At 41.1% G+C, this 24,916-nt stretch overlaps 1 protein-coding gene across 1 annotated transcript in view; it reads right to left on the bottom strand.

Moving 5' to 3' along the window:
- LIMA1 (LIM domain and actin binding 1) overlaps nucleotides 1-24,916 on the bottom strand; it is a gene marked incomplete at its 3' end in the record, with an annotated part of 75,630 nt that overhangs the window by 44,614 nt on the left and 6,100 nt on the right. The window contains exon 2 of the mRNA XM_079715585.1: nucleotides 9,916-10,057. Within this exon, the coding sequence (XP_079571711.1) occupies nucleotides 9,916-10,034 (119 nt within the window). The 5' untranslated portion in view covers nucleotides 10,035-10,057. The remainder of the gene's footprint in view (nucleotides 1-9,915; nucleotides 10,058-24,916) is intronic.

Raw genomic sequence — 24,916 nt, forward strand, 5'->3', positions numbered from 1 at the left:
AATATCAAATGACTCTTAAACAAAAAATAAGAATGTTCAGCCTCAAAATAAAAATTCAAACAACACTAAGAACATTTTTTATCCATCAAGTAGAAAAAGCTTTAAAAAGAAAGTTAATATACTGAGGGTAAATTAATAAAACCTCTATGGAAGGCATTTTGTCAATTTACAAGAATTACAAAATTACAAAAGCACAAATGTTACGATTCGCCAATTTTATCTTATAGGTATACTCACATAAGCCAAAATGACTTTTACATTAGATTATTTGTCATAGCATTAAATGTAATAGCAAATGACTGAAAACAACCTGAATGTCCATTAACAGAGGACTGGTAAATAAATTATAATGTATTCATGCAATGGAATACTATGCAACTATATAAAGAACAAAAGCACGGTGGTAATGGTTGCACAACAATGTGAATGTACTTAATGCCACTGAAATGTATACTTAAAAATGGTTAAAATGGTATATTATATGCTATGTACATATTACCAAAATTAAAAAAAAAAAAAGAAACCCAGTGTGATACTGGCATAAAGACAGACATGTAGATCAACAGAATAGAATAGAGAGCCCATAAATAAACCCTCACATATATGGTCAAAGGATTTCAACAAGGATGCCAAGACCATCTAATGGGGAAAAGACAGTCTTTTCAATAAATAATGTTGGAAAAACTAGATATCCACATGCGAAAAAAAGACTTAAGTATAAAAGTTAAAACTATAAAACTCTTAGAAGAAAACAAGGGCAAAGCCTTATGATATTGAATTTGGCAATGATTTCTTGAAATGACACCAAAAGCACAGGCAACAAAAGAAAAAATAGATAAACTGGACTTCAGCAAAATCTGTGAACCAAAGGACACCATCAACAGAGTGAAAAGGCAACCCATGCAACGGCAGAAAATATTTCCAAATCATATATCCGATAAGGGATTAACATTCAAAATATACAAAATTTTTAAAAAATAACAAATATTGCTCAAGCAATATGTTCTAGGGAATTCTCTGGTGGTCCAGTGGTTAGCACTTGGCCCTTTCATTGCCAGTGGGCCCGGGTTCAATCTCTGGTTGGGGAACTAAGATCCCACAAGCCGTGCCACGAGGCCAAAAAAAAAAAAAAAAAATATGTTCTAAGCACTAGAGAAAAAGTAGTGAAAGAAATAACACAAAGAGACATAGTTCCTGCTCTCAGGCAGCTTACAGCTTAAATATTAAACACGTACATGCACACAGACACACACACACAAATATATACACACACACACACATACATAGTGTAAATCCTTCAAAGAAAAAGGACAGAGTATTATTATTTTTTTATTTTATTATTATTTTTTTTTGCGGTACGCGGGCCTCTCACTGTTGTGGCCTCTCCTGTTGCGCCACCAGGGGAGCCCAGGACAGAGTATTATTAAACAACCTAACAAAGGAACCAAATTGAGAAGGTGGTGGGTGGGGTGTGTATATGTGCGTGCGTGTGTGCATGCGTGTGTGTGTGTGTGAAGGAAAGCCTTGCTGAGGAAGTGACCTTTAGGCTGAGATCTGAAGTTTGATCAGAAGGAGTCAGCCAAGCAAAACGAAGCAAGAAAAGCATTCCAGGCACAGAAGAAGAGCACACACAAAGTCCCCAAGGCAAGACAGTGTCTCATGTGTATAAGATATACAAAGAACTCCAATGTTCCTGAAGCACTCTGAGATAAAGGCAGAGGTCAGGAGATGATGCTGGGAAGCAAGGGCTTTGCAGGCTATGCTAAGGATTTTGAATGTAATCTTAGGTACAATGAATGGTCACTGACCCAAGCCATGTTTTTAAAAGAGCAGTGGATGCTGTGTGGAGAATGGACTGGAGGGGGCTGAGAATGAAGGCAGCAATGGTGAGAGAAGATGCTGGCTTGGTCCAGGGTGGTGGCACTAGAGATAAAATGAATAGATTTGAGGTATATTTCAGAATCAACAGGATTGGTAATGAGGAAGACGAAGTCAAGGATGACTCCCAGGGGGCTTCCCTGGTGGCGCAGTGGTTGAGAGTCCGCCTGCCGATGCAAGGGACATGGGTTCGTGCCCCGGTCCGGGAAGATCCCACATACCGCGGAGCGGCTGGGCCCGTGAGCCATGGCCGCTGAGCCTGCGCATCCGGAGCCTGTGCTCCGCAACGGGAGAGGCCACAACAGCGAGAGGCCCGCGTACTGCAAAAAAAAAAAAAAAAAAAAAAAGAATGACTCCCAGGTTTCTGGCAGATGAGTCAATGGAAGGAGGAGCAAAGTTGGGGATGGGGAAGACGAAGAGCTCAGCGTTAGCCATGTTAACTAAAGCATCCACTTGGTGGTGGCAGTGATTAGATACATGTGTCTAGAGCTCGAAAGAGAGATCTGAGCTAACAATATAAATTTAGGACTTGTCTGTCCACAGATGATACTAAAGCCGTGAAAGTATATGATATCATCTATGAAGAGTACGTAGTGCAAGAAAAAGCCCAGAACTCAGTCCTGGAGACTCTAACATTTAGCAGTCAGAACATGAAGAAGAGGTGATAACAGAGAATGAGAGGAACAGATGGAGGTAACAGGAAAACCAAGAGACTCCCAGAGAAGCCAAGAGAAGAAAAAATGTGGGAAGAAGTGGCAAGGGGTCATCTAAGACAAAGACTAACAAACACCTCCTTGACTTAGCAACATAGAAGTCTTTGGTAACCCTGGCAGTCCTCTTCCGTTATAAATATAATTTATTAACCCATAGTCCTTTTAATGGGCATTTGGATTATTTCCAGTTATCCACCATTACAAATAGTGCTTTGGTGAATGGCCCTGTACATATATTTTTTTCCCCACTTGTACTACTGTATCTGTCTAAGAGTCCCTAAAAATGAAATGCAGAAACACAGTGGATTATAGCTAGAAAGAAACTTAAACTGGCCTTGAACTTATGTTTCCACACCCTTTGGGTAATCATCTACAGTACATTACAGCAATAATACAATATATGAAAGCTGGAGCCAATCAGCAGACAGGTTTATTCTTAGCCAATTGTTCTCCAAGGCAAGGAGAACAATTTACACTGTGATTAGTTGGATAAATAAGCTCAGAGGTTCCCTTCCCTTTACTGTCTTAACAGAAACGTATATTTAAAGAAAGATCAAAATAGTTTCCATCTTTAGTCCTACTCTTTTAGCACTGAGGTATCTGTAAGATACAGGTGTATACACCGATGGTTGTCTTGAATTGTTTTGAAACTCCCACTCAAATATCACCACCCTTTATTTGTAATGAAGTACGTGCTAAATAGTAGATACACACCACTGCTTTCTTCCAAGTTAGGTCCTTGGTACTTTTACATTTTGACTCTCAGAATGCTAAGAGACGCTGAGGTACAGTACTTCCGAATTAAGTGTTAGATCAGGATTCAGGCCTTAGACTTTCCTCAAAGACGCTCGGAGCAACTAGCGTTATTCTGACAAAAAATGTGAAGGTCACTGGATAGGGGGAGAAGTGAAGGCATTTTAAAGATCCAAATCTGAGGGAAAAAGGATTTGCCATGAGATCTCTATAATTAAAATCTTATCCCTCTTCACTTCCCAGATTTTCTTGTCCTCCAGTCTCCTCTTCACACACAGAATTTAATCTTGCAACTGCTCCTTAATGCTCAGCTGTGAGGCAGGCAGCTGATGGAGGATGCTAAAATTATCTGGGGAGTAATAACAGTGTCTCAACCTTTTCTAAGAGCAGAAAACAGAGTTCCTGAGCCATGACTCTTGCTTGTATGCCTTCAAACAGAGCAAAGGTCTCACTGAGCCAAAAAAGGAAAAAAGAAACTCCCAAGTTTTAGGAAATGTATTTTCTTCTGGAATAATTTCACCACCAAAATGTTACAGAGAAGCAAAGAAGTTAACCAGGGAGATCTGAGGGTCAAATGTTTTCTTAATGAAGGAAGAACAGTCACAGGAAACTAAATATAAACCCTGTTCTTTCTTGGGACTGTGGAATGGGTAAAGTTATAACAAGAGTGGGAGAAGCAGTGACAGGAGGGCAGGAACGGTGGTGGAGGGATTAAGTGTCCTGGATTAAGCTCTGCCACTATCTTGGGATGTGATCTTTAATCATAATTGCTGGACCACAAGTTCCTTATTTGTCAGAGGAATGGGACAAAGGTTAGCCAGATCAGTAGTTCTTTTTTGTTGGAGAATCCTTTTTTCAAATGATAACTTAGAACCTCACATATAAAAGGGATCAAAGCAGGACAGCTGGGGTGGAAGGTCACAGGCTCAGCCCTTTAGATCTTCCTGTCTTCCCAGAACTGGCCCCTGAGGTTCCTCTGAAGAACTCAATTAAGATAGTTTGAAAACCACTGGGCTAGATTCCCTTCAACTCCAAAAATACATGAGTCAAAGAGGAACCTTCTGCAAAGAAACCGAATTCTACCAAAAGAATCAAATTTTAATCAAGCAAAGGATTATACTCTGCTGCAGTCATTTGTGAGGCAAACCAAAGCTAGCTGTTCCAACTGACTGTTCAAGAGCAACCTCCTTACTCAAAGTTAATGCTTTATACAGTACAGAGGTTTAGTAAAAGAAATGTCTGGAGTTATAAAGCACTCATAAGACACAAGCTGTGATGCTAGAAAAATCACTCTTATGTATATATCCATGTAAAACATTATCAACAGTTAGAAAGTAAAACCCAGCTAATCTTACAAACAGCAGCCAGATTAAGCTTCCTCCAAATACCATTTTTATATTAGTCTCTGGTCACAAACCTCCCGAGGTTTCCTACAGTCTCTTAACTAGGCTTGTATAGGATTTATTAATTCCAAACCCCATAATAGAGATCGTTTCAAAATAAGAGAAAATCAGGTCAGTTGTGTTAGAAGTAAAAATTAATGTATGTTTTGTGGAAAACAGTCCTGCAATCTGCTTTGGGAACCTACTGTGTGTGAATCCTCAAAGCCTTAAGCAGTGTCGGCAATATGTCTCCACCAAGTACGAACCTGGAGAAGGATCCAGGCTGATTCTCTGGTTTTCACTGTCTTAAGTGCACATCATGTCCTGTCCCATTTCTGTGTCTTACCTCCTATCACTCCCCTTCCTCTGCAATGTCACCACCATCGTCCCGGCCTACCAAGTAAAATTCTATTCATCCTTCAAAACCAGTTCAATAGTAGGACCTATGCATCAGAAGAAAAATACTAGACAGAAAAAAATCAAAATATTAACTTGGGCAGGTTACTCTCTACCCCTCAGTGTTCTCAACTATAAAACAGGGATAATATCCCTTCCTCATATAGTTTTTTTGTTTTATTTTGTTTTGTTTTGTTGGCCATACCATGCAGCATGCGGGATCTTAGTTCCCCAACCAGGGATTGAACCCGAGGCTCCTGCGGTGGAAGTGCAGAGTCTTAACCACTGGACCACCAGGGAAGTCCCTCCCTCATATAGTTTTTATTAGGATTAGAAATAGTATCGATTTCCATCAAGAGTCTAGTGTAGTACCTGGCATATTGATTCTGATTAATGGCTTCAGGATTTACAGCTTTGCATAACTGCCATTTGCCTTTATAACCTATGTGGAGAAAAGACAGTCACCCTACTATTCTATGAGAAGGTGGCCTCTTAAGGTCCCTTTGTACCTTCTCTCTGCAAGATTAAGAAGCCCCTAAAATGAGCAGCTTTTTCCAACTTCCTCTCATCAGTGCTACTACAGGACCCAAATCCTCTATCTTGAGAATTGGCTAGAATGGACAATGACAGAATAAAACAGGGGGATGGGAACTGAGGAAGGGGTGAGAGTTCCACTGAGGTGATGGACCGAGTTAGGCAGGGAAGGAAGTGAAGCCAGGAAGGGGACTGACATCCATGGCCTGGGTGTCCCGGTTTGGCCAAAGAGCAGGGTCAGTGGGAATAAGAAAGTGGGACAAGTAGAAAAGGAGGCTCTAATCAGAGAGTAGGTTTTCCAGATGCACATTTCAGAGATGGATCCTGGGTGATGAAAAGGTTGGAACTAGATGCAGGGGCATGGGAGACAATGTGCAGGTTGAAGAAGTAGGGAAGATCAAGAAATGACGAGTCAGGGCTTCCCTGGTGGCGCAGTGGTAGAGAGTCCACCTGCCGATGCAGGGGACGCGGGTTCGTGTCCCGGTCCGGGAAGATCCCACATGCCGCGGAGCGGCTGGTCCTGTGAGCCATGGCCGCTGAGCCTGCGCGTCCGGAGCCTGTGCTCCGCAACGGGAGAGGTCACAGCAGTGAGAGGCCCGCGTACCGCAAAAAAAAAAGAATACTATGATTAGATGTGAGCTCAAAGCACAGGTTTACAACCTCAGAACAAGGCAAAAAAAAAACAATGGATGGGAAACAGTAGCGGAGATGTAGCACCCCTGACTCCTGGCCCCAGAATATTTCAGGGAAGCATGTGCAGAAAGAGCAGGCGCTACTCAGAAACAGAATGCCTGGCGAGGGAAAGCCAAGTTCAGTGAAAGAGAGGTGGGGCTAGGGAGGGTGAAAAGGGTAAGAATGTGGAGAAGTTTCTCTGCAGAACAGGGAGTTTCCAAGTCCCATTAATCACAACTCAACACTGTCTCAAATCCTTCCCTTCCTTTCCACTCCTCCTGCCCCACACCCTCAATAGCTTTCACTTGGGTTCTCAAGGGAGCCTCAGAATTTGTCTCCATGCTATCAATCTGTCACCTTTCCAATATACCTTTTACATTGTTTCCAGAAGCATCTTTCTAAATACAAGCCTGATAGAGACTTCCCTAGCGGTTCAGTGGTTAAGACTCCACACTTCCATTGCAGGGGACACTGGTTTGATCCCTGGTCAGGGAACTAAGATCCTGCATGCCGCAGCCAAAAAAAAAAAAAAAGGGCACTAAATACAAGCCTAATCATAAAAACTTTCCATTGTTTCTGTTGTTTATCTAACTAAATCCTAAACTTAGCATGGCACTCAAGGCCTTCCAGCATCTGGCCCTAACTGAACTGCTCCAGTCCCTTCTCCCTTCTGTATTTCTCCATGCTCAACTGACTCCTTGCTTTCCTATTCCCTTTATTCATGTTCAGCTTCCACAAGCCTTTACTTGAACCTTTACTTGAACAAATAAACTTTATTTGTTCTGCTTTACGTTCAAGTTCACAGCTTTGAGTTCATAAGTCCCTCTCTTCCATTACCAGTGCTTCTTAAACTTCCCTGAACGTAAAAATCACTAGGATACTTGTTAAAAACACAAATTCCTGGGTCCCATCCCAGATACATTGAATCAGAATCTTTAAGGGAGGAGCCTGAGAAGCCATTTAGGATGGTTTTAAAACATGTCCCCCCAAATCTCTGACATTTCTCTCACCAAAAGGTAGAGTCAAATTCCCCTCACTCTGAATATGAGCCAGCTTTAGTGACTTGGTGCTAATGAAGAGAATGTGGAAAAAGTGATACTGTATAACTTCTGAGGCTAGGTCATAAAAGGCTACACAACCCCTGGCCTTGACTCCCTTCCTTCTTTGTTCCCTCCTTCTCTCCCTCTCTGGATGCTTGCCCTTGGAACCCAGCCAAGCAAGCCAAGCAGCCACATGGAAAAGCCATATGTAGGTGTTCTGATCGTGGCCGCAGCTGAGATCCCAGATGACTGCCAGCATCAACTGACTTGTGAGTAAGCCTTTAGATGACTATGGCCCCCAGTTCTGAGATACCGGGGATGGTGAGGGGAACAGAGGCAAGCCCTGTCCAAATTGGAGATTCACAGTAAAATAAGTATTGTCATTATTGCAAGCCACTAAATTTTGAAGATTTTTTTTCCTGTGTAGCAATAACTGGAACACCATATTATTCCCCCCAACCCTTTTTTTTTTTTTTTTTGGCCATGCCACTTGGCTGGTGGGATCTCAGTTCCCCAACCAGGGACTGAACCCAGGCCGTGGCAGTGAAAGCCCGGAATCCTAACCACTAGGCAACCACGGAACTCCCTGGAACACCATATTATTAACAGGTACCTCATGTGATTCTTAAGATGAAGGAAGTTTGGGGACTTCCTCTACTATACAAACTATACTAAACTATAGTATTACATTCCTTCAGGTCAGGAATTAAGTCTTAATAGCTTTCCAGAGCTTGATCCCTTTCTTCTGAAATAGCTTTATTGATTTTCTTTTTTTGATAAGAATAATACATTTGATATAAAAATTACAGCAATGTAAAAAGCATAATGTAGAAGGTAAAAGAGCTATGTGGTCTCAGCCCACCTCCATGCCACCTTAAGTGATAACCGTGGTCAACAGGATGGAAGGGCAGTGTTTTCCACAGAGCAGGTGGTTGATGGATTTGTCACTGAAGAAAAGGTGACAGTGCAGATTACAGAAACTTCCTACTGGTATTTAGCTGTATTCTAGATATAGCTCCAGAATCACTTTCTTCAAATATTTACCATCTTACTTCTCTTAAATGTATCATAGCTTCCTATTAATTAACAAACTCTACTAGTGAGGTAAGCTCTGCCCTAAGCTCTATGGCATCTCTATTTTTTTTTTTTTTTTTTTTCTGGTATGTGGTCCTCTCACTGTTGTGGCCTCTCTCGTTGCGGAGCACAGGCTCTGGATGCGCAGGCTCAGTGGCCACGGCTCACGGGCCCAGCCACCCCGCGGCATGTGGGATCTTCCCGGACTGGGGCACGAACCCGTGTCCCCTGCATCGGCAGGCAGACTCTCAACCACTGCGCCACAAGGAAAGCCCGGCATCTCTATTTGAGTGAAGTTAATGTGCTTACCATCTCTGGTATATTATTAACTTATATGATTCCCTCAACATTTGTTGAGTGCCTACTATGTTCTAATCACCATGCTACACACTAGGGATATAAAATACGCAGGAAAGGGGCCCTCGTACCAAAAAACTCATGGTCCAGAGCAGGGGTCAGCAAACTTTTTTTTTTTTGCGGTACGTGGGCCTCTCACTGTTGTGGCCTCTCCCGTTGCGGAGCACAGGCTCTGGACGCGCAGGCTCCGGACGCGCAGGCTCAGCGGCCATGGCTCACGGGCCCAGCCGCTCCGCGGCATGTGGGATCTTCCCCGACCGGGGCATGAACCCGTGTCCCCTGCATTAGCTGGCGGACTCCCAACCACTGCACCACCAGGGAAGCCCAGCAAACTTTTTCTTAAAGAGCCAGATAGTAAATATTTTAGACTTTGAGGGCCATATGGTCTCTGTTGCAACTCTGCTGCATGAAAGCAGCCATGGACAATACACAAAGGGACATGGCTATGTTCTAATAAAACTTTATTTACTAAAACAGGCAGCCAGTAGGCTGTAGTCTGCCTACATAGTTTGCACTGTTCAACAGAACCTTATGCAATGGTGAAATGTCTCTCTGATGTCCAGTATGGTAGCCACCAGCTACATGTAGCCATTGGCACTTGAAATGTGGCTAGTGCAGCTGATGAACTGAATTTTAAATGTTTTTAATTAATTTAAATTTAAGTAGCCACATATGTAGTGGCTACCCTATTGGACAATGCAGGTATATTTCTAATACTCCCTTCAACTAAAAACTTACCTCAAAATTCATCTCAACCAGAAAGCCTTCCTGACTAGCTTCTGCCCATGGTGTTCACTCTCTCTCTCTTATTTTATATCTAGTCCTTACTCCTGTTCATTCTGGACTTGCTGACATTTTGCTTAATAACTAATGTGTTTTATAATTATCTTTGTGTTTATAACTTTCTTTTCCCAAATGAACAAAAATTCAAGTACAGAGAATGTGTCCCCTGATTATTATCATCTCCCTTCTCCACAGAGCCTTGCGTGGTACTTAAAATCCAGAAGGTGCTCAGAAAAGCCATTTTACACCATGTACTTCCTTTACCAATCTCCCTGACAGGTGGTAATGTTTGCTCAAGACAGATGGTCCTTTTGGACCAGGATCAGCACTTACTTGGAGAATATTTCTACAATAGCCGATGACTTGTTCTTGTTGACAAGAGAAAGTTCTTTGGCCGTAACCCTCAATGATAGTGAAGTCCATTGCCGTCTATTAAATGGAGTTGATTCCATCTTGTCTACAGATACTGAAATACCTATGTGACAAAGAAAGTCAGAATATCAGACACAGAAGAGGATTCTCCAGCATCCAAGGACTGGCAGTGGTGTGGTGTTAAGTGAGAGAGCAGAGAGCCCTGGAGCAGCAGACTGTAGTCCTCTACCGGTTCTCTCAAAAACTGTAACCTTGGTCAGGTGATTGAATTTGGGTTGTAGTTTCCTGTAAAATGAGAAGGTTAGATCAGGTAATCTCTAAGGTCCCTTTCAGTTTCCATCATTTTATGACTGACCCCACTGTGCAAACAGTGATTGGCCTTTCCCTGAACTTAAGCCTGTTCCAAAGTCACATTTGGAGTGAAATGTCCCACTCTTCTGAGTTACATCCCAGGGGAAGTACAATTGGCATCTGTGTAGAGTCAGGTCCAAATTAGGTTCTACCTACATCCAAGTTTTTTTGGCTGCCCTCTCTCCCCAAGTTCTGCAGCAATGACCACTTGGTGCTGGGGAGAGAGCTGTGGATACAGCATAGAATAAAACAAAGAGCATGGGCTTTAAGGCAAGGTAGACTTCAAATGAAATCAAAATTTTGTAACCTTGAACAAATTATATAACCTTTTCAGTTTTAGTTGCCTCACTGTAAAATAAGAATACCAACCCTTACAGGGTTTTTGATGTGGGTTTTAAGGAGATAATATACTTAAAATACTAGGCATATTATAGTAGTATGAAGAACATTTTAAGTATAATATATTAGTATTGGCTTCAAGTCAAAGAATACATAAAGCCATGCCCTTGACATCACCTAGACCCTATCCATTAACTGGATTATTTGTTTTTGCCCCAGTAATTATCAAAGGAGTTCCAACCTTTGTTGGAGGTGAGATTAGAAATGAGTCAATAGTTTCCTTATTTGAAGATTGAACAATATAAATGAAAGTGCTACTTGCAGCTCTCCTGACAACCACAGAGCATAACTTATCTGGTAGAAAATATGGTTCATCAGGCACTGCTTCCAACAGCCTTGACAACAGCAGAACACACAATGTGCTTAACCAAGCAATGTGGGCTACCATTTCACACTAAAAGTCCTGTGATGCAAAGTAAGTGATAAGTGACCCAAAAAGACCACACTACTTCCCCATTTGTAGTACCTGTTCTCCCCACTAAAGCCTTGTCTGAAAACAACATTAGTTTTGTTGTTTTTGTTTGTTTGTTTAAATCCCCATGTTGTAAGACAACATTGAACCCTCTTATGGTAAGGAGCTCTGGTGTCAAGAGACTCATGCACTAAATGGGAGTGTTGGCCCCATTACTTAAAGCTGTGTGTCCTTCCCTAAAACTTAGATTTTTCATCCATAACAACAGTACTTACTTCATGGTATCTTTATGAGGAATAAATAAAATAAAGAAAAAAAGACCCTGACATAGAATAAGTAAGCAATAAATGTTAGTTTTTTGTATTATCTCTTCTCCCTGGATAAAATAACCTTAATTCTACACATGTTCTTTGAAATAAACCTGCATGTATCAAATAATATATGACATTTGTCTATCTGCTTTCCAGTTTGTAACTGACAGACCTACCAGACCTTGGCAGGCCTTTCTCTAACAAGAAAATGACACAGCTGTTTATTCAGCTAAACGTAATTATGTATAACCACAATAATGACCCTTTAAGCCAAGTCCACGAAATACCAAACAACACTTTTAGACATTATTTGGTACAATTATGCTTCCAATGTAAGTACAGGTATAAATGTTGTCAGTTCTAAAGGGATCAATTCTGGATCCAAAAAAAAAAAAATACAGAATATATGTTCTCATACTTGTTCATTAAAAAAGGAAAAGCATTAATTATTTGAGGGACTGAATGTGATAAAGAAAAAGGATTTTAATTCCCAAGTCCAATTTTGTGATTTTGATTATTCTCCGCCAGAAAGCCAAGGTAAGTCAGAACAACTATCTTGGTATAAGGCTAGGATAAGCACACTTTATACTCAAGGAATGAGGTGGCTCAACACCCTGACCACATCTTCACAGAAGCATACTGTTATTTCTTAGCAATGTGATTAGCCACCCTGTGAAACATACAAAGGTGAGAATCAGTACATGATTTTTTTTTTTTTTTGCCGTACGCGGGCCTCTCACTGTTGTGGCCTCTCCCGTTATGGAGCACAGGCTCTGGACGTGCAGGCCCAGCGGCCATGGCCCACGGGCCCAGCCGCTCCACGGCACGTGGGATCCCCCCGGACTGGGGCACGAACCCGTGTCCCCTGCATCGTCAGGCGGACTCTCAACCACTGCGCCACCAGGGAAGCCCCAGTACATGATTTTTGATAGACTCTGTAACCAGGTTACTGAGTAACTACTTCCAAATTGTGTATATAATCTGTTGGGCTTGCTAACGCACACAAATACTTAGCACAAGACAGAATGTATGGTCTCAGAGTACAGGACTTGATTTCCTGGCATGGTGGGAGAGAAGGGAAGACTTGGGACTTATAAAACTGGCAGAATTTCATCAAGTGAGGGCAGGAGGCGGAAAGTGCATCTCAGATGGGGGAACAGCATTACACTGCTAGGGAGCTGAGACAACAAAAGATACTTTAATGGAGTTAGACTCTAGATGCAAGAGAAGTTAAAGTAGGGAAAGACAGAATGAGGACATACTGGGAACAGCCTTGAAAACCATGCTCATAGGATTCCCCGGTGGTCCAGTGGTTAGGACTCAGTGCTTTCACTGCCATGGGACCGGGTTCAATCCCTGGTTGGGGAACTAAGATTCCACAAGCCGAGTGGCATGGCCAAAACAACAACAACAACAACAACAACAAAGAAAACCACGCTAAGGAATCTGGACCATATTCCAATAGCAGAAAGAACTAGCCTGTGGGTAAGCAGAGATGAGATCTAGTTGTCATGTGTCATTCCCTAGCACATGTGTGACCTTTATGGCAAATGAAAAAAAAGATTTCCCTGAGCCTCAATATCCACATCTGTAAGAAAAGAGCTCTGTAGTGGATTACCCAGTCTCAATGGTGGAACACTGGGAGTTTCTGAAAAAGCAAGTAACATAATAAAAGCCATGTTTTAAAAGCTGATCCTGGGACTTCCCTGGTGGTGCAGTGGTTAAGACTCCATGCTCCCAACATAGGGGGCCTGGGTTTGACCCCTGGTGAGGGAACTAGATCCCACGTGCATGCCGCAACTAAGGAGCCAGTGAGCTGCAACTAAGAAGCACACCTGCCACAACTAAGGAGCCCGCTGGCCACAACTAAGTAGCACACGTGCCGCAACTAAGGAGCCAGCTAGCCGCAACTAAGGAGCACACCTGCCACAACTAAGGAGCACAGCTCCCGCAACTAAGGAGCACGTCTGCCCCAACCAAGACCCAGCACAACCAAATAAATACAATAAATAAATAAAATAAATATTTAAAAAATAAAAGCTGATTCTGCAGCAGTGTGTAACTTGATAAGACAGGAAAAGATTGGAGTCTTATTTACTAGTCAACAAGATCCTAAAACTGTCTAAGTGAAAGGTAATCAAGGTTTAAATTAGCATAGGTGGGAATGGAAAAGTGGGAAGAAAGAATTGAGAGTTCTTAGAATAAAACGGACTTAGGGTGAGAGAAGGAATCAAAGGTGGCATCATCGAACTTGAACCACTAGAAGGTTGTTGATGCCACTAACAGAGAGTAAATAGAGGAAGAAGAGGGGGAATGAAGAGCTGTGCTTTACACATGTTGAGATCTACATGTCAGCAAGAAAAATCCTAGTGATACACAACAGGGAGTTGAAAGGTTAAAAATCAGACTCTTAGAAGGAAAGGAACATTTTAAAACATCTAAAAACATGTAGTTACGCAAAGCACACATCTCAATCCTCACAACCAGTTTAAAAGATTGGTTTTATTAGCTTACATTTATGATGAAGAAACTGAGTTTCAGAGATATTAAATAACTTTACAATGATTGCTTAGCTATAAAGTAGCAGAGCTGGAATTCAAATCCATATTCTGTCGGATTCCAAAGTCAATTTTCTTGCCACTACGAGTATGAGTAATGATTAAGACCATCACCTTTAGCCAAGGTCGAAAACCGGGCAGCAAAATCTCTGAACTCACCTAGCTGCAACCCACACAAATGATCTTTCAGTAAGAGTGTGGTGGCAAGTATCTTCCCAGAATGGTTAGCATCAGAGATAACTTTAAGTTTAGCATCAGAGGTAACTTTAAGTTTCTCTGAAAAGAATTTCAGAGAAACTTAAAGTTACTTTGGGCCTGCCTGAAATACTCTCCCATCATGAATATCTCGGCTTTCTGGGCTTGCATAAAATGTGTGATACCTCCCCCAACTCACCCACTCTGTCTCAGATGACAGTCCCATTCTCAGACTTTAGGACAACTTCCTTAATCCTAGAAATCCTGTTAAGAGTGAAAAGGGCATGTACAACACCTAAAAGAACTCTTCCAGAAGGATGTATTCGGTTTGGGCTACAATATCCTTGAATATTTTTTCCAGAGGCCCAGTGGATTTTAAGATCCAATCCATTGCATTGTTATATACAAATAATGACAGCAGCTATCACTTATCGGGCACTTACTAACTCTAATTCTTACAACACTCCTGGAGATAGACTATTTCCATTAAAAAAACAAACACAAACAAACAAACAAAAAAGCCAACTGTGGTTTATTGAGGTTGAATAATTTGCCTAAGGTCATCTAGCTAACATATGGCCCAGGCAGAATCCAGTGTTCAGACTCCAAAACCCAAACTTCAACTGTGAAGGAAGAACTGCTGGATTGGTGGACCTTTGTGAAGAGGTAAAGGAAACAGATATAATAAAAATAACTCTAAGATTAACCTAGGCTCAGAGACTAGGACAGTGGTACAGCAAGTAATAATGCGATACACAGAAAGGGGAACTATTTGCTAAGAGGAAGATGCCTTCAGTTTCAGATACATATGGCAGATTTTTACATCAAGAGAGAAGCTTAGAAATCAAGTAATCAAATCCCCCTTTTTACAGTAAGGGAATTAGGCCACATAAACACCCAATAACTCTCCCAAACTCACCAGCTAGTCAGGACGAGAGCCAGAGCTATTCCCAGTTCCAAAGTTCTTTTATCACACGAGGTAGCTTGAGGTGGAACAGCTAAACCCCTTTGCGTGAACTATAGCCTGGATATAAAGATCTCTGAACAAAGGTCCTTGAAAATAAAGGGTTGGGCAATGACACACTGGGAAATTTGGCCCCAGGTATCTGCTTCCTCAAGAGATTGCTTAGGCTGAGGCCTGGAGCTGCTTGGGAAACCAGCTCTAATAAATTCATCTACAGCTTTACCTAACCAAGGGGAACTGTCTCCCAGAAACAAGGCTGGGACAAAAGCAAATGAGCTGCCACTAATAAAATCCTGTTCTTAAAAATCCAATCTCATGGGATTGACATATATACACTCCCATGTGTAAAACAGACAGCTAGTGGGAACCTGCTGTACAGTAGCACAGGCAGCTCAGCTCGGTGCTCTGTGGTGACTTAGATGGGTGGGATCGGGGGTAGGGTGAGAGGAAGGCCCAAGAGGGAGGGGATATATGTATACATATAGATGATTAACTTCGTTGTACAGAAGAAACTAACACAAGATTGTAAAGCAACTATACCCCAATTTAAAAAAAAATCCAATCTCAGTCATATCTTTCTTGCTCTCTATTTTTTTTTTTTTTTTTTTTTTGGCTCCTGAGGTTGTTGCTTGTGCAACAGGCATAGTTGCTTGAATATAACCTCAAAATAGAGAACAAAGTACAAACTCACTTGTTAAGAAAAAATGTTATCTTTTTAGAAATAGATTGTAGACTTAATTAAAAGAAAAAAACAATCTAAAAAACTTCAAGGTGCAAAGGGAAATTGTAAGCAAAAGCAACATGAAATGTGTTCCCAGATAATTTTTTTTAGAATATAAACTACATTTATCTCTAAGGGTATATTTTTGTACAAAAAATAGTGACTAAATTCACCCGGGCCGTTCGGCATGTGGGATCTTAGTTCCCCAACCAGGGATGGAACCCTAGTCCCCTGCAGTGGAAGCACAGAGTCTTAACCACTGGACTGCCAGGGAAGTCCTGATGTTGAAGTAATTTTAGATTTACACAGGAGCTGCAAAGATAGTAAAAAGTTTCCATACACTTTTCATCTAGCTTTATCTTACATTATCACAGTACAATTGTCAAAATTAAGAAATTAACATTGGTACAGTACTACCAAATAAACTATAAACTATATTCAAATTTTACCAGTTTTTTCATTAATGTCCTTTTTCTATTCTAGGACCCTATACTGCACTTAGTTGTCATGCCTCCTTAAGGCTCCTTCAATCTCTGACAGTTCTGTTTTTCCTTGCCTTGAATGGCCTTGACACTTTAAAGAGTACTGGCAGATATTATGTAGACTGCCCCTAATTTGGGTTTCTTGGTTTCTCCAATAAAAAGAACCCTGGTTCCTTGGAGAAATGGTTGATACAGAGCTGGGGAAGGGCAAATACAAGATAAGCCTGGACAGGGAACTATCCTCAGTATCTAATAATAATCTATAAGGGAAAAGAATCTGAAGAAGAATCGATATTATATGTAAATATATAACTGAATCACTTTGCTGCACACCTGAAACTAACACAGCATTATAAATCAACTATACTTCAATTAAAAAAAAAGAGATGGGGACTTCCCTGGTGGTCCAGCGGTTAAGAATCTGCCTTCCAGTTGAACTCGGGTTCGATCCCTGTTTGGGGAACTAAGATCCCACATGCTGGGGGGCAATTAAGCCCACGCGCCCCAACAAAAAATCCCGCATGCCGCAACCAAGACCCAACACAGCCAAATAAATTAATTAATTTTTAAAAAAGAGATGAAACAAAACAAGATAAGCCTGGAACATCTCTCAATTCTCAAAAAAAAGTTTGTTTGTTTTTAAAAATATGATGTTTTCTCAGATTAGATTGAGGTTATAGAATCTGGGGAAGAATACTACAGAGCTGATGTGCCTCCTCAGTGCATCATATCAGAGGATACATTATTTTGATATCTTATTACTGATGATGTTAACCTTGATCACTTGGTTAAGGTGGTACCTGCCACGTTTCTCCACTGTAAAGTGACTATCTTCTTCCCTTTATATCCCTTAGTTCCCTGACCAGGGATCGAACCTGCGCCCCCTGCAGTGGAAGCACGGAGTCTTAACTACCAGACCACCAGGGAAGTCCCATACTGTGGCGTTCCAATGGTGATTTTCTATTGCCCTCATTCCTTCTACGTTTATTAATTGGAATTATTATATAAGGAAGAATTATTCTATAAGGAGGAATTATCCTTTCTCCCTCATTTATTTATTCAATCATTTATTTATACTCGTATAGACTCATGGATATTTATTTTATTCTCTGGGTTATGATAACTCCTGGATTATTGTATTCCCTGGGTTATGTTATTTTGTTGCATAGATTATTCTACCTTGGCCATTTGGAGCTCTTTCAGCTTGGCTCTGGTGTCCTTTCAAGATGCCACCAATTTTTTTTTTTTTTTTTAAGCACTTCCTCACTTTCTAGCTCTGTAAGATGTTTCAGATTCATCTTGTGCTTGCCCTGCCCCAGCTCTGGAATCAACCACTTCTCCAAGGAAGTCTGGTTCCTTTTATTGGAGAAACCAAGATCTGGACATTAGGTGTACTCATTGCTACTGAGATGTCACTGCTTCTAGGCTCTCAGGGGACAGAACTAGGAATATATGTATGTATATTAAACCATATATATACACATCTATATTTCTATATTTATTTCTATATCTACCTATATATATTTATATATAAATTTATAAATATATACATATATATTTTTAAACTATAAATTCATAGTGATACTTCTGACTCCAATCTAGCATCACAAAATTCATTCCAGTATTCCCTTTTATTTATTTGTAACTTCTTTCTCTGAGGGTGAGAAGCCTAATTTCATAGAATGTGGAGAGAGATCTAGAATCTCCAAAATGATGCCATTGCCAGTTTCTACTCCCTTGATACACCATATATTTTTTCTTTACACTTAGACTGTTATCCCTTCCTCAATATATTCACCTTTCATGACTCAAGTGAAAAGACTACCTCCTCAAAGAACCCTTTCCTGAACTGCCCTAGCCTTATCCCAATCAGCATAGGTCACTTCCTCTGCCTTATAATAATTTTATAAATCATACTTGATAGAAAGATTCTTTTTTTTTTTTTTTTTTTTTTGCGGTATGCGGGCCTCTCACTGTTGTGGCCTCTCCCATTGCGGAGCACAGGCTCCGGACGCACAGGCTCAGCGGCCATGGCTTACGGGCCCAGCCGCTCCGCGGCATGTGGGATCTTCCCGGACCGGGGCACGAACCCGTGTCTCCTGCATCGGCAGGCGGACTCTCAACCACTGCGCCACCAGGGAAGCCCGAAAGATTCTTGAGGTGAGAGGACAGATCTACTTTGCCTCTTGCCATCCTAGTATCTAGTATATTGCTTTTTTAAATAGAAGGAACTCTATAAATATGTCTTGAATAAAACTGCATGAAGGTTTAAATTTTATCCAGAACACTATTAGTACAAAAAATGACTGCCATTATATAGTCCCAAGGCAAGTTGAGATGGTAAATATCATTTTTCAGAACTGTGAATTAGTCAGTAATTTTAACTTATTCAAACTCTGAGATAAACTCAAATGATATGAAAAAAGAAAATGGAACCACCAAATAACTTCAAATACTATACATAAAAGGCTCACTACTCTATTATTCAGCAACATGGTGACATGCAAGTCTATAGCATGTTAGAATAATCATTGCTACTGTTCTTGGAAGAGCTTCAGCCAGGTCTCTGTAGAAACATATATCCTGGACAATAGGGAAATTGTAACAATGACCAAATTCCCATGGGTCAGCAAGGATATAGATATTTGCATCAGGTCAGAGTCACCAATAACATTTGCCTCTTTCTTATCTCTTCTATAAGAATATTTTGTTCTTAAAAACACTAAGAGGGGGTTTCCCCGGTGGCGCAGTGGTTAAGAGTCCGCCTGCCGATGCAGGGGACACAGGTTCGTGCCCCAGTCCGGGAGGATCCCACATGCCGGGGAGCGGCTGGGCCCGTGAGCCATGGCCGCTGAGCCTGCATGTCCGGAGCCTGTGCTCCACAACGGGAGAGGCCACAACACTGAGAGGCCCGCGTACCGCAAAAAACCCCCAAAAAAACACTAAGAGGGAGGGCTTCCCTGGTGGCGCAATGGTTAAGAATCTGCCTGCCAATGCAGGGGACAAAGGTTCGATCCCTGGTCTGGGAAGATCCCACATGCCGTGGAGCAACTAAGCCCGTGCACCACAACTACTGAGCCTGCGCTCTAGAGTCCGCGAGCCACAACTACTGGGCCCACGTGCTACAACTGCTGAAGCCCACACGCCTAGAGCCCGTGCTCCACAACAAGAGAAGCCACCGCAATGAGAAGCCCGTGCACCGCAACGAAGAGTAGCCCCTGCTCGCTGCAACTAGAGAAAGCCCCTGCGCAGCAATGAAGACCCAACTCAGCCAATAAATAAATAAATAAATAAATAGACATTAAAAAAAAAAAGTATTATTTAAAAAAAAAAAAAAAAAACTAAGAGGGAATTCCCTGGCGGTCCAGTGGTTAGGAGTCCACGCTCTCACTGCTGAGGGCCGGGATTCAACCCCTGGTCGGCCCTCAAGCTGCATGGTGTGGCCAAAAAAACCCAAAACAAAACAAAACAAAACCGAAAAACACTAAGATCCAGGGCAAAAGTAACGAAAAAAGAAGTTGTAAAACTGAGAAGCAATTTCACTGGAAACTGCTCACCAAAGCATCAGAGCAATCTTCACTAGACACTTACAAATATTCACCCTAAGCAATTCACATGTAACTATTCCAGAGATAAAAGAAGAAAGTACCCTCAGATATAATCTTTCCCCCTACCTGGTCTATATCAGGAGAAAAATAAGTGTCACAATACTGACTCTTCTATCTTCCCCAGACCCTAACTTTACATCCACCTCTGACTTTGCCCTAAAAACATGTTCACATTTCTGGGGTGGGTGTGTGTGTGGAAATCTGTATATATGGATTAAGGAAATAATCCTTTTTTCTCTTAAGCCCTTTCCACCCTCAAACTACCATCTCACCTTGCTCCCATCTTTAGAACCTTAGTTTCCGGGTCCTCATTGTTTCCACTTCCTCATCTTCTATTCATCCCTCTGCCCACTTGGGTGTAGCTTCCACTCCCACCATCCTGTTGAAATTATTCTCCTGAAGACCTCTTACTATCAAATCCAAGGACCATGTCTCAGTTTTTATCACTCTCGGTTGACATTTGAGTTGTTGATTAATCCCTCATTTTTGAAATTGTATTTCTCCTTGTTTTTTCTTAAATGGAACTCTCCTGCTTCCTTTCCTATCTTTTAAACCATCCACAATTTTCTCATGGAATCCTCTCTCCCTCTCTCTCTCCACTCACCCCTGTTCCTAGGCATTACTCAAGGGTCAGTATCTCTCCTCTCTCTGGGTAAGCTCACCTCTGCTGAAGTCATCAAAGGTCACTTATACCAAATGATTCCCAAAGCTGTATCATAAGCCCTAACCTTCCTGACTTTCCCCTGCATGATGGATAGCTTCATGTGTCACATAAATACACAACATAATACAGCCTAAATCATATGTATCATCCTTTTACCATTACCCTTCAAATTAAGTTTACTTAACCACAGATAATTTTTCTCCAAAGATGAGCTGGCATATGAATTTTTGCTTATATAAAATAAATAACACAGTATGAAAGACAGTATAATGGTAACAAAATGTGTACAAGGTCTGAAGTCAAAAAGAGGACTTCCAGGGTCTCACTCTGCCTCTTTCTAATTGTGTTGACCACAGGCACTTGATTCACCTCTCTGAAGAGTATACCATCATTAACCTTAGCTCATCAGAAATGCCTAACATGTGACACATAGTGAAGAGAGAATGGCATAGGGGCTAAGAGCCTGGGCCTTCCTCCGTACATGTTGCTCCCTCTGTCTGAAAATACTTCAGACCCTCCCTGGCCTTATGATATAGGTCCCAGCTTAGATGGCACTTTCCTCCAGATGCTTTCCCTAACCCTGAAGACTGGGCTAAGAGGCTCCTCTTAAGTTTCCAAAGGACTATACCTACCCCAACATTGATCACATTGTATTTTTTGGATCACATTGTATTTTAACTCTCAGAACAGTGCCTGGCACATGGGTGGGTACTCCAGTATTTGTTAAACGAAGGGAGGTTTACCAGGTATCTGAAATCATTTGTTGGATTCACCTATTTTTAAAAACTAGTACTTTGGGGGGAAAGAAAGTGAAACAAAACAGTGGGTTATGTTTGTTCATTCCGTGATAAATCCTTCCAAATAATGGGAAACCAGAGGATATAGCCACCGAAAAAATGGTCTCTAGCATTAAACTCAGGCAGAATACAACGTAACCTTATCTATACAGATTGTTTTAGTTCACTCCCTCTGTTGGAATATTTCAGGTATTTTCTTACAAATGCTATTTCTTACAAATAACTGGCTCTTCAGGTAATAAAGCTAAATAGTAATTCTAGAAACTAAAAGAGAGCTAAGATGAGAAATAAAGAGGGGGGAGACTTAATTCAGTAGGTCACACACTCAAGTGTTCATAAGAAGCACCCAGGAAGCTTGTTTAAAATACAGATTTCCAGGTCCCATGTCACAATTCTGATTCATTAGGTCTGGAGTAGGGTCCAGGAAGACCACATCTTAACAAGAACCTTGAAGTGATTCTAGTGTTGGAAGTCTCTCCCCATCATGTGCTGGAAAACATTGAAATAAAAAGGTCTAAGATCTATACGTATTCCAAGAAAAATGGAAAAACAGCAGCATAAAATGTTTTTATATTGTTCATTTCAAATTTTACATTGTCATTCAAATTTGGCCGTGTAAGAAAAATGGCTGCCCTTCAAAGGTTAACTGAGGTTTGGACAAAATGAACCTGGGTCACTGAACTGGTAAATTTGTTGCCCATCATCTAGGTTCATCTAGAACTTCCCTGCCCAGATGGCACAAAATTACTGTGCAGGGACTCCCCTGGTAGTTCAGTGGGTAAGACTCCACGCTCCCAATGCAGGGGGCCGGGGTTCCATCCTTGGTCAGGGAACTAGATCCCACATGCATGCTGCAACTAAGAGTTCGCATGCTGCAACTAAGATCCCACGTACTACAACTGGGACCTGGCGCAGCCAAAATAAATAAATAAATATTGTGCAGACCAATAACTCATGATAATAAAATTGAGGGCTTCCCTGGTGGCGCAGTGGCTGAGAGTCCGCCTGCCGATGCAGGGGACACGGGTTCGTGCCCCGGTCCGGGAAGATCCCACATGCCGGGGAGCGGCTGGGCCCATGAGCCATGGCCGCTGGGCCTGTGTGTCCGGAGCCTGTGCTCTGCAACGGGAGAGGCCACAACAGTGAGAGGCCCGCGTACCGCAAATAAATAAATAAATAAATAAATAAATAAATAAATAAAATTGAGGTTTTTTTTTTCTGAAGAGTTTTTTTTAAAGGCTTATTTATTTATTTATTTGCCATGCCTCGAGGCTTGTGGGATCTTAGTTCCCTGACCAGGGGTCAAACCCAGGCCCACCGCAGTGAAAGCACCGAGTCCTAATCACTGGACCACTGGGGACTTCCCAAAGTTGAATTCTTTTTACTCTTTTTCTAAATATGGTATCTGAATAGAAATTCCAATTTATTTTTATCTACTGAACATGAGGGTAACTAAAATTTATTGAGATGTTAAAGTTAAAGCAAGAAGCCAACAGGCTTGAGCTCTAATCTCTATTTAATCTGCCACTAATTAACACTATCATCTGCTTAACAAGTCATCTCTCAAGGCCTCAATTTCCTCTTATGTAAAATGAAGGGGTTAAAATAGCCTAGTTTTTCTAACTGCGGGTCACAATTAATGAGTCATGAAATCAATTTTAGTGGGTCAGAACCAGCATGCTTGTTTGTTTATGTTAATGAAAAATGGAATGAAACAGAAAATGTTAGAGTGCATCACACATAGTAGAGATAAATATTCTTTTATAAAGCTTTTGTTTCAGTTCGTCTGTGTATAAACTGGGTAAGAATGTAAAATAGTTCTCACTGTGGCACGTGGTTAAAAAAAAATTATAGTTTGACAAGTGTCGGCAAGGATGTAGACAAACTGAAACCCTCATACACTGCTGATGGGGATCTAAAATGGTGCAGTTGCTTTGGAAAAGAGTTGGCAGTTCCTCAAAAGGTTAAAGATATAATTATTGTATGACCTAGCAATTCCACAATTCCACTCCTAGGTATGTATGTATGTATGTATGTATGTATGTATGTGTGTGTGTATCTCCAAGAGAAATGAAAATACATATCCACATATAAACTTGTCCACGAATGTTTCTGAAAGTGGAAACATTCCCAATGTTCATCAACTGATGAACAGATAAACAAAATGTGGTTTATCCATATGAAGGTATATTATTCAGCCATGAAAAGTACTGATACATGCTACAACATGGATGAACCTTGAAAAAATTATACCAAGTGAAAGAAACCAGTCACAATAGAGTACATATTGTATGATTTCATTGATAGAAGATGTCTAGAAGAGGCAAATCTACAGAAACAGAAAGTAGAGTAGTGGTGGCCTACCACTTGGGGGTGGGGGAAAAGGTCTGACTGCTAATGGTTATGGGGTTTTTCCAGGAAGTGATGAAAATGTTGTAAAATGGATTGTGGTGATAGCTGCACAACTCTGTTAATATACCACAAACCATTGAATTGCATACTTTAAATAGGTAAATTGTATGTTACATGAATTATGTTTCAATAAAACTGTTATTTAAAAAAATTATAGTTTGAAAGTCACTAGACTAGATGAGAGATATCACTGAGGTCCCTGAGAATTCTCAGTGTACCTCCATACAGGGCTCACTTCACCCATCCTCCCACAATGGTTATTTGGAGGCAGGGCAGTAAGTTATGATGGAAACACCAGCTGACTCCAATTCTGATTCCAGTGCTAACCAGATGCATGGTGACCTCTTTGTACTACCCTCTTCTTCTATGTAAAATGAGGATGATAACCTACCCTACAGGGTTGTTCTAAACATAAAAGGAGATAATAAATGTATACCATGCCTAGCACATAGCTTGAGGTCACAGCCCGATCTTGTCAGTCTCCGTATGCCTCCGTGTCTAAGACACATTCAATAAACATTATTCCAGAGGCTTCACTAACAGGATACATATTTGGGCTTAGTTTACTTGTCACATTGTCTTAACAAGGCCTATGTCATTAGACTCTGATAAAAAATAATTCATAAATGTAATTTTTGCTTCAGCTGTTTGACTTTTTTTAGTGCAAAAATTACTCTCTTTATAATATTGTATAATGGAAAGAAATTAGTGGTCTCTTTAAAACATTGAAATTTTAATTACATAATTATTAGAAAAGCAACCCATCCCTTCTCAAATGTTTGTTTTGGGCACTTTGAGCAATTACTTTTTGTAGTTTCTATTCAGAAGTCAAATTAGGGGAATTCCCTGGCTGTCCAGTGGTTAGGTCTCCACGCTTGCACTGCAAGGGGCATGGGTTCGATCCCTGGTCGGCGAACTAAGATCCCACAAGCCTCACGGCATGGCCAAAAAAAAAAAAAAAAGTCTATTGAGCACTTGAAATGTGACTAGTTTGTATTGAGATCTTCCGTAAGTGTAAAATACATACCAGATTTTATTTAACAACATAAATGGGAAAAGAATTTGAAAAAGAACAGATACATGTTTAT

The sequence above is a fragment of the Hyperoodon ampullatus genome (genome assembly GCF_949752795.1).
Source record: "Hyperoodon ampullatus genome assembly, chromosome: 11".
Taxonomy (NCBI): domain Eukaryota; kingdom Metazoa; phylum Chordata; class Mammalia; order Artiodactyla; family Ziphiidae; genus Hyperoodon; species Hyperoodon ampullatus.